The 11,134-nt window shown below is 41.7% G+C and overlaps 1 protein-coding gene across 4 annotated transcripts in view; it reads left to right on the forward strand.

Annotated features, from left to right (window-relative positions):
• ACSL6 (acyl-CoA synthetase long chain family member 6) overlaps positions 1-10,566 on the forward strand; it is a 30,852-nt gene extending 20,286 nt beyond the window's left edge. For all 4 annotated transcript variants that reach the window (XM_018081085.3, XM_018081087.3, XM_018081088.3 and 1 more), the window contains 7 exons: positions 515-587; positions 989-1,077; positions 1,633-1,749; positions 2,006-2,149; positions 2,910-3,011; positions 3,822-3,893; positions 5,928-10,566. In XM_018081085.3, coding sequence (XP_017936574.1) covers positions 515-587; positions 989-1,077; positions 1,633-1,749; positions 2,006-2,149; positions 2,910-3,011; positions 3,822-3,893; positions 5,928-6,068 — 738 coding nt within the window. In that variant the 3' untranslated portion in view covers positions 6,069-10,566. The remainder of the gene's footprint in view (positions 1-514; positions 588-988; positions 1,078-1,632; positions 1,750-2,005; positions 2,150-2,909; positions 3,012-3,821; positions 3,894-5,927) is intronic.
• Positions 10,567-11,134: the final 568 nt, after the last annotated feature.

Here is an 11,134-nt window from a genome sequence, read left to right on the forward strand (position 1 = left end):
AATTAAATGTGTCTGTGCTGGGAACATTATTACACGAGTTTTATTCTCTATATAAATGGAGATAGATAATCTTCAGACATCAGCCTAACCCACTTAAGGTGTCCACTGCATTATTTCTCTGTGATTAGGAAGCCCAGGGCAACTAAAAGGTCTCATTCAAGAGCCCAAAGTTAGGCAGGAAAAAAAATATTTTCAAAATGTCCCACAAAAATACCTTTTTCCCCCGCTAATAAATTCCTCTCATAGAGCAGCACATTTCTTGACTCAAAGGCTGAGTGTTTACCTTGTCTTCTCAGTATTTTCAGCTCTACAGAGCCGTAGTCATTTCCAGTCATGGAAATGAAATGTTGTACCCAGTAGGAGCCAGGGCCAGTGTCCCTGTGGGAGATGTGCACCCGTGCATTGCAGCTGCAGGATCAGCTCCCAGGGCTGTGCCACAAGGCAGTGCTTGGGAGTTCAGCCCGTAATTGAGAAATTTTCTGTGCTCTTTTAAAGATACCCATCTCTTTGTCAGGTTTACGAAGGTTATGGCCAAACAGAGTGCACAGCTGGATGCACCTTTACAACTCCAGGTGACTGGACATCAGGTAATGATTTTCTTCCACCATTTGCAGAAATAAAAGAAATGCACATTTCTTTAAAAAAAAATTCTGGACATCAAGGCCAGGTTGGACAGGGCTTGGGGAGACCTGGGCTAGGGGAAGGTGTTCCTGCCCATCACAGGGGGGCTGGAACAAGATGAGTTTTAAGATCCTTTCCAACCCAAACCATTCTGTGCTGTTTGAAAATAGGTTCTACATCCGAAGAGGAGGTTTGGGTATTTAGTCTTAATAGTGCAAAACCTTAATTGAGGAAATTATTTCTGCACACAGACACAGCTCCTGCAAGAACACCCAGTATATCTACAACTATCCAACTGACTAATAATAAAATGCTAATTATTGTTTATAGGAGAGATGACAAATGACTTGATAACTTTGATTTCCAGGTCATGTAGGAGCCCCTTTGCCCTGTAACTTAATCAGATTGAAGGATGTGGAAGAACTGAATTATTTTGCTTCCAAAGGAGAAGGAGAGGTAGCAAATCACATTTTTATATCAAATTCTCATTAGTTAACACTGTATGAAGTAGTTATGTAGTTATAGAAGCATTTGACCTTTGTAAGGTGCATGGTTGCTGATGTGTTACATATTGCAATCAGGAAAGGAAAAAGGCAATTTAGCAACAGAGCAGCAAAGCATTAATTAAAAAGGAGCTGTGGTAGTTCTTCCAGCCTGATTCCTTGAACAGTTAAGACTGAATTAATTAGTTCAGCTAAATAGAGCTGAATTGCTATGGTTTCTACATTGCTGTTATTTCTATACTGCACAAAAATTCAGCTTATTGAAATAACCTTGTTATTTTTAACTGCAAATTGAATGCAAATCAACTTCAAGCAAATCAGTTTTGTAAACTGTAGTTCATATTTCCATTAACTTGGAAAAAAATCCATAGGTATTTTTATAACCCAACCTATTTTAATTTCATGGAGCACAGCGATTAAAATATTTCAATTCTTGAGAGTTATTGCTTAATTTGTATTTACAACAGAGTAAGAAATTAATTTATCATCACCCCTGACTCTTTTCCAGATCTGTGTGAAAGGACCCAATGTGTTCAAAGGTTACTTGAAAGATGAAGAGAAGACAACGGAGGCGCTGGACCAGGAGGGCTGGCTGCACACGGGAGACATTGGGAAATGGTTACCTGTGCGTACTGCTCACACACTGAGTTCTCATGGCCACTCTATTATCCCATGTAAATTTTCAAGGACTGAACTTAAATTTCCAAGCAGATTTATCTTTGCAGAGGATTAAGTTTATATTTGGCCGGGTAAGCTTGGTGTGTCAGTGGAGTGTTTGAAAGCGCAACAGGCAGTGGAAAGCTCTGTTAAAGCCAGGCTGCTTGCTGGGTCTCAATGGTTGAATAACTTCTCTGGGAATTCTCATTTCTTTCTCCTGACAGAACGGGACTCTTAAAATTATTGACCGGAAAAAGCATATATTTAAACTTGCTCAGGGAGAATATATTGCACCGGAGAAGATAGAGAATATCTACATCCGCAGCGACCCTGTCGCCCAGATCTATGTCCATGGGGACAGCCTGCAGGTAAGAAACAAGTGTTCAGAAGATCTTACTTTTCTCTTTGTAGGCAGAAGACGGGGAGCTGGGCATGAACGAGGGGAAAGTGTGAGTGGATCACACCACAGTGTCTCCATCCTGCTCTGGAGCTGGCTGCCAGCCAGGCAGGAGCTGTGCTGCTGGTGTGACCCTGAGCAGCTTGGAGCAGGCTGTGGCCAAAGATCAAGCCTTTAAATTGGCTTTGGTGCCGTCCTTTGGGTCTCTAATGCTGTCCTTTGCCACTGTGCCTGCAGCAAGCCAGGCCAAGGCAAAGCCACTGCTGCCTTCCCACCACTGCCTGCTCATTCTGACCAACCCTGTCCCGTTTATTTGCACATTTATACACACATGGACAGCCTTCTGAAACCATGCAATTCATCCTCTGCATTCACTGCCCACAAACATGAGCTTTCCCTTGGCATCAGAGTTTGCCTGGGACTTGCAGGGCTGTGAACTGCAGGTATAAAAAATGACAGGGGCTATGTTCTGCTCTGGTATTAATGTCCAAGCATAACACAAACCCAACTGGGGGTGTTAAAATTGTTGCCAAATGCAGGAACAGTGACAGAGAACACTTTTTTCTGAGAAAAAGGCACAGATATCAAAATATGCTCCACTGTGGCACGTTAGCAAATTATCGACATAATTAAGCACGAAGTGATAAACACACAGAAATTCACTGGACTCGTGTATTCACTTGAATGTGGTTCAGCTTTTGCCTGCAACTCTCCTTCTCCTTCCCCTGCAGGCCTTCCTGGTGGGAATTGTGGTGCCTGATTCTGAAGTTATGCCAGGCTGGGCAAAGAAAAGAGGGTTTGATGGAACATATGCAGAACTCTGTAAAAATAAGGTTTGTATCTGCAGGGCAGACGTTTTTTTCACTGCAGCATTATGTGTGCACAATACTGTGTCTGAATAAGACCTGTCATAGGTCTTCTCTGTGACCAGTGACAGGACCTGAGGGAGCAGCATGAAGCTGTGTCAGGGGAGGTTTAGGTTGGATGTTGGGTAAAGGGTCTTCAGCCAGGGGGTGGTTGGGCACTGAACAGGCTCCCCAGGACGTGGTCACAGCACCAAGGCTGACAGAGCTCAAGAAGTGTTGCTTGGACAGTGCTCTCAGGCACATGGTGGGATTCTTGGGGCTGTCCTGTGCAGGGCTGGGAGTTGGACTCGATGGTCCCTGTGAGTCCCTTCCACCCCATGTGATTCCATGATAAGGATCCCAGCCTTATTTACACGTGTTCTGTAATACTGAGTAACTGCATTGGATCACATCAGTGAACCCTGATACCACTGAACCATCCCACTGGTGTCTGTGGGCAGTGATTCTGCAGCACAGTTTGGCAGATGGCTGAAGCATTGTAAATTAAACAGCTATGTCACATAGCTGGTTTGACAGTAGAACTTTACCTTTCATACCAAGGAGACAGATAATATCACCACACAAGTTATTTAATGTTTGTACTCTTCATTAATAGAATATTTGTTAGTTATGTATTAACTCTCAATAAAGCACTTGAACTTTACTCAGAAACATGTTTTTTGATGAATCATAGAATCAACAATGAATAAACAGTGAACAATAGGATGAACAATGAGCAATAATTGCATGCAAGGTTGACTCTGATAATTCATGAGGAATTTCTGTGTTTTAACCCAGGAACTGAAGCAAGCAATAATGGAAGACATGGTACGGTTGGGGAAGGAGAGTGGGCTCCACTCCTTTGAGCAGGTAAAATGAAACAATTAACACATCATTCAGTGGGGTCAGACAGGCAATTTTGTTTGTATGGAAGAGGAATTTGTCAGCATTTATTATGTTCCTACAAATCCTTGTTGCAGCTGCACACGATGTTTTTGGAAAGAGCTTTATTGCTGGCAAGTTACATTTGTTCCTTTGAAAAAATGTATATGCTGTGATTCTGCCTCCCAGTCGTGCTTGAAGTTTGAATTAAAGTTTTGAATGAAAGTTTTGGGTGCAGAGGTCAAAATCTAAATCAGGCACATGGATAATCTCCAGACTGACAACCAGAGGTCAAGATAAACATCTGCAGGAGTCTGACTCTTCTGCCACTGAAAGCTCCGTTAGAAACTGGGTCACTAATTACCGGTCTTATACCTGACCTCAGAATGCTTCTGGTTTCTTTATTTTCAGTCTGGGCACTAATTCTTTCCGGGTGCTTCTGGAAATACTTCTGCAACAGAGCTACAAACACCTCAGGAGAGATCTGAAATCAGCTGTGGATTACACAGCATTAAAACCACAGCAAAATTATCCACCCCATTTTAAAACGTCAAAGGCTTATTTCTGTTAAAATAATGAACATCTTAATTGTTACATATAATTAGCAAGGGCCCTTTTTCTTTTGTTTGCACTGTTTCTGGGTGATAATTCTAATGAGTAATTCACCACATTGGAGTGGAGCAGAAGCATCATTAAACATAACCCTGTTATTCTTCATTTCTCAGTAACCTATGTGAATGAAATGATAGCCAAAAGAAATTAATTTTTAAAAATTCTACATAAAGCACAGTTTATAATGCTCATAATTGTCTGTGCTAGTATGTCCTGTTTGCCTTTGCCATGGTTTTCACAGTATGAAATATTCTCAAGTAATCAATTCTACCAGCAGTTTGTGATTAATAAAGTATGAAGTAGTAGGAAAGCCTTGCCATCTTTCTAAAAACTAGAATAAAATAATAATAGATTAGAATAAAAAAATACATGTTTTAATTGTCAAAACTAAACACCTTCAAAACTTAATCTCTCTTGCAATATGTAATCTTAAAATCAAACTTTAAGTCAGATATTGTAGCTCATGTTCCCGTGGGATGGGATCCCCTGCTTGTGTGGGATACTCTTTATCATCCCTGTCCTCATCTGCACTTGGATCTCTGTCTTGGAAATTTCAACTCTGGCTTTTAAAACCATCAGCTTCCAGGCTCTGAAAGCTGGTGCAGCAAGTGGGGGAAGCATTAATAGCATGAATTCTGATTTCATGAAGGATGTCACGGGGGGAGGAATGGGAACAGAAAATGGATTTGCAGCCTATATTCCTGCAACTCCCAGCCGAGCAAACTGCAAAGCAGTCTGTCTTGGGGAATCACAAAAGCAGCAGATGGCTGGGGAATTTTGTCTTAAATCAGTGGACTCTGACCAGTCAGGCAGCAGTTGTGTGCTTTCTCCCACACCAGCAGGGGAAGGAGAAGCTCGCTCCCATCTGTGCTGCCAGGCTCCCGCTGTGCTGGGAGCCACCGCCTCCAACAGGGGCAGCCTTGTGAAACGCCCTTTGCACAGGCTGGGGGATTTTATATCGCTGTAATTAGCTAAAATCCTCTTCAGACAGCATCATCATCATCATGCACACACTTTGTGCCTGCAAAGCTTCATGATAAATTTGTGAGACTGAATCAGTGCTGCTTACTTGTGCAGCGGGTTAAGGTGGTGTTCCCTGGCACAGCTCCCTGTCCTTGCCCGCTCCCCCATCGCCCTTGGGCTCTGTGAACCTGCAGGGACGACATCCCATATGGTGCCACTGTCCCTCCTGTGCTGCCTCGCTGTGCTCTGGCCTTGGTTTCGTACAGAAAAGAGGTTTATGTGCTCATTTTCTTGGAGAGCTCCCTTCTGTGGGTAGGGGAGGGAAACCCTGGGGAAGAGTGCCCTGGACTCCAGGCACCGCCGGAGGGAAGCACAGCATAAAAAGTTACACTTATCCAGTGTGGTGCCTGTAACCTTCACTATAAATGTGTCCCTTTTTTATTTTAGGTCAAAGCCATTTACATTCACTCTGATATGTTCTCGGTACAGAATGGTTTGTTGACACCAACGTTAAAGGCCAAGAGACCAGAACTAAGAGATTACTTCAAAAAGCAAATAGAAGAGCTATATTCAAGCATCTCCATCTGAAATCACAGGAAGAAGAATCTCCTGAGTAATGGACTTCATAGCAATATTAGAATAATACTCAAAAAGTACAGAGCCAGAATGACACTGCTGAAATGGATAAGCACCTGAATCTTATATTTGAGCCTTTCATTGTTCTAGGATTTCGCCACTAACCACATTTTTCCTTCTTTTTTTCCATCAGGTGTGATACGATTTCTTTTTTACTCTATGCACAGGGTACTACTAAGAATTATGCTAAATTGCCACAAAATATACAGACATTTCAATCTATGACTAAATTATGGAAACTTATTAATAACTACAAACATTTCTAATTAAAATAGGGAAAATTTCAGGTATGTCTGTTAATATTTGATTGTATATAACCTAATACATTAAAAACTGAAATAATGGATAATTCAATAATGTGGTCTACCTCAAACAATCAGTGATTGATGGTGAAAGTCTATTTTCTCTGATTTGGAACTTCAAGATGGATATTGGTTTATATATGAAGTGATAGTTTTTATATTTTCCAGGACATAAATGACATTGATTTGATTTAATCATTAATGACCTAACTAATGACCAGAATAGAAATAGGAAGGAATCTCCTGCTATTTGTACTTAATAGACCTATTAGTATATTACATCTAACGGATAAATGTTACCTTGAACTTGCAAGAACAGGGTAGGCAGCGGTAGGATAGAGTTCCCTCTATTTCCTTTTCATCCCAAGGCAGTTTATCCATGGCATGCTGATTCTGCACTCGGGCTCCTCCAGCCCGGTGCACTCATGGACATCTGAACTGCTCAAACTGAGAAGGTTGCAAAAGCATTGCTGGCTCTGAGGCGGCTTTCGGTGGGAGTTCACGATAATCCACACGCTCCCAGTCCCCAGTTTGTTACTTTACATGCTGCTAATCCTGCGTAGTCCAGCTGGACTAACTCCCTCTCGGAAACAGCGCTGAAGAAACGGAGCCCAGGGAATAAGCTGTGATTCTGGATGGGGCTTAGCACAATGAGTGGGTTTGGGAAGAGGCCAGCCTGAGGCGCAGCAGTGGAGGGCATCCTTTGTCTGGCCACGGAAGGGGAAGGAATACTGCTCCCAAAGGGCCATGGGGATGGTGAAAGGCTGTGTTAGCCATCCCTGTGCCAGGTGTCACGGGATGGCAGAACACTGGATGTGGTGGCAGAAAGGCCTGCTGAGAAAACATCTCCATGTCTGGACGTCTGGAAGCATCAAGTCCCCCTGGCATCACTTCCAGTGGCCTCTCTGGAATAAGCAGCAAGTTGTCTGGATGAAACCTTAGATTTCTGTGGTCATCAGAAAGCAGAAAACTCTCACAAGGAACAGGAACAGACTCTAGAGCTCTTTCCTGATACAAAGCACGGTACAAAACAATGAGAAAACTGTCATGTCAAGTTGCTTGAATACGTGGACTGTCGATGGCTTCTTTCTGCTAAACAGGGTCCTAAATATCTGTGTGTATTGTACTAGCTGCTGTTTGCTGCACCAGTGCATACTAGCATGGAGCTGTGCCTGCTAGATCTTTGCTAGGACAGTGAAAGCACACTTATTTTTTTCTCTTAAACTGGAATCCGCTGTAGACTTCTGAAGCTAAAGGTTAAAATTTTTAGTCTAAACGGTCTCTTATTTTCCCTCTGAAATTCCGTTGCATGCTTCCAAATGAAATAAATCGAATTAATGGGTTAGTGTTACACCAAGACTGATTTATTGAAGTGATTTCAGAATAAAATGATACAAAGGAAACCGCAGCAGTAACATAATGACTCATAAAGAATGTGGTGATTTGATTTATCAGATGTGCAAGTGTTTGAATCCCTTTTTGCGCCCGATTCCTCATTCGATTCCAGCGCAATGACTCATATCAGTCCAAAGCAACTACGAAATATCTGGGATCTGCTGGGATCACACATTCATTTTTCACCCACGTACGCAGCAACAGCATCCCTGGGGAATTGGTGTGCACCACGTCAGCAGAGCACGGGAATTACTGTGTCAAATTTGGCTCTTTAGGTCAAGTCAGAGAGGATTCTTATCTCGGCGGAGTCTAGTTCATCTCCTTTTTGTATCAGCCAAAAGACAGTCATTACATACACAAAGCTCCAAAGCAATGGAGAATTAGATTCAATACAATTTCCTGTCTGTTTTAATGCAACAGGGTTTTGAAATAAAAAACCCCAAAGCCTAGTCATCCCTGTAAGTAGAGAAAAGCTACTTTTTCACTGACCTTTTTCTACCGTTCAATTTACTTTTTTCCTAAGGTGATTGCAGGCTTTTCAGGACAACTAAACTCTGTGTAAGTATAAAAGATCCCACTATAAGTTTATTTACAGCTTTGGTGGCTGTTATTTTTACATATATAATGCTGAATAATATGTCTTCTTCTTTTGGTATTTGATGCAAAATGTCAGATGCACAAGAGCCAAAGAGATGAACACCGAAAGAATAAGAAATAAAAATACAGACTTGGCCACGTTAGAATGATGCAAAATCTGGGAGAAATTGTGTTGTCACACCAAAAGTGTGAATACTTTCAGAACTTGTGAAAAGTTATATAAATAAACTAAAAGCTCTCTTTTATACTTTCTTGTGTAATCAGATTTTCCTCGGCAGGTCACTCTCTCTCGCCATAATCATAACAGTGCTGTAAGAGATTAACACTTGAAAAGTGTAAGGCATGAGCTCAGCACAATCTTGCTTCTCCTCAAATTCCAGGAATATTTATTTTGCATCGAGCTTTCTTAAACTGAAACACTTCTTGTGACCACCGAGGAAAAATAATCCCTAGGGCTGTCCAGTAACCAGTTGTTTTTTTTCCCTCAAGACAACTAATTACAAAATTAGTTTCTATTGTTCATCTTATTTAAAGAGCAGAGACTCTTTTTGCAGAGTACTGCGTTCTCAGACATGTTAAACATGGGAGGTTCTTCCTGAGCCTGGTGCTATGCCTCTGGAATCACTGGAAGACTCTCATATTTAAAAACCAGAAAAAAATACATTTTCCAGGAAGAGAATCTTGCTTAGTTATGTATTTTGTATGTTCTTTGCTCAATGTATTGCACAGAGAAAATACCATTCTGCCAAGACACACCAAGTGTGAGCAGAAACCAGACCAGAGTCTTAACCCCACGTGGGCAGGAAACACATGGAATAATCTGTCCTGAAAGGCACATTTGCAGTTTAAAATGCTTGACGCACATCAGGTGAGAGAGAGACGGTGAGTTTTTGTTGATAAAGTACTATTTTGCAATCTGCCCTCACTGTTAGTCAGCATCTGTCAGCATCAGTAAAGTCCAGTCTCGTTTTTGCCATGAATATGAAATTTCTCATGTATAACAAAATAATCTGACTCGATCTTCTGGAATTAAAAAATTAACTTGGAATTTTTTTTTTTAATTTTATGTGTGTTAAAAGCACAAACTGCTGATCTATATGTAAATAAATGCTACAAGATGAATGTAAACTGGGAAAGAATATACTATTTTTGCATGGTAGTAGGTTACTTAAAGACCTCTTGATGCCTTACAGAGAATTTGGAAAAGCATTTTATTTAGAGGCAATTCTATTGGCATACTTTTTGTATTTTAGCTCACTTTGGTTTTCTCTGGGGGGAAAAAAAATCAAAATTGGATCTTTGTTTCTTCTTGGAATTAACATTCTTCAGTATTTTGCACATGTGGTGGTTTCTACATCACCTTTTCTCCTGTGAAATGGGGAAGCTTTTCAGAGAAGAGATCTAGATGCTTGTAGTCTGGGAGGGAAAAAGGTTTAGATCCCTGGAATTGCTCCAAAATGAAATGTTTTCTGAGGCATCTGGAGCCCCTTTAAGCCCTTCATTTCAGCTTTTTGTTATGTATTTTAGCAAAGTAAAAACAGTGAACAAATGAGGTATTTTGGTGAGTGTTGCTTATTCTATTTTCAACTGAAAGTGAAGGGGGTTAAAATATAACGTATACATTTGTGTAAAAAAAAATCTTAACTGTAATTAAAGATTTTTCAGTTTTGGTATATTAGCATGTATATCAAAGAATCATCTATGGAAACTTTTGTAAAGAACTAACTTTTCACCTTTCTCTAAAGTGCTCATGAGATTTTCTTGTGGACTGACATACAATAAAAGCTCTTTTTTAAAAGCTGTTGCTCCTCCAGTGACACTCTGTCCTCACCATGGTTATGAAGTTGTTCAAAACGTGTGCCTGGACTAAACGTGTTGTAAAAATGAGAAATTATGTAAAATAAAATAACGACCAAAGGACTATTGGAACATGAGATTGATTGTAGCAATCTCCTATGAAAAAAAGAATTGTTGCAAAGCTCTCTGAAGATGCAGAAGTCTTTCTGTAATGGCTTCTTTTTTTTTTTTGATTTTAAATCAGTAATAACATAGCCAAATGTATATGCTTGTTTAATATGAATTGACAATTGGGAATGCATAGTATTTTTTCAGACTATGTGTCTAAACCAATAAAGTTTCAAAACATTTGGGCTCTATTCCGGTTTTTACGTGCACTTGCATCTCCTTTCGCTTGGAAATCCAGGGATGCCTGGAAGTGTCCAAGGCCGGGTTGGACGGGGCTTGGAGGCACCTGGGACAGTGGAAGGTTTGGAAGGGGGTGGAACTGGCTGGGCTTTACGGTCCCTTCCAAGCCAAACCGTTCTACGGTTTGTGAGTTTGCTTCATTACATGAAACATCTGAGCTACGAGATCCCTCACAGCTGGAACACGGCGCTGGTCGGTGAAAGGGGTATCACACACATGATTTATTTACTCCGTTTTCATACAGGATTTCCTTTACGCAGAGGGTGGCGAGGCCCTGGCACAGGTTGCCCAGAGCAGCTGTGGCTGCCCCAGCCCTGCAGTGTCCCCGGGCCAGGCGACTGGCTCTGGATCATCCTGCAGGGTCAAGAGGGGTCCCCGGCCAGGCCGGACGGCTCGATCATCTGGCAGGGTCAGAAGGGTCCCAGGCCAGGCCGACGGCTCTGGATCATCCTGGCGGCAGAAGGGTCCAAGGCCAGGGCTGGACGGGCTTTGACTCACCCGCGGCACGGCCGAGCCCGC

This window comes from Manacus vitellinus, unplaced genomic scaffold, assembly GCF_001715985.3.
Source record: "Manacus vitellinus isolate BGI_N305 unplaced genomic scaffold, ASM171598v3 scaffold_51_pilon, whole genome shotgun sequence".
NCBI classification, from domain to species: domain Eukaryota; kingdom Metazoa; phylum Chordata; class Aves; order Passeriformes; family Pipridae; genus Manacus; species Manacus vitellinus.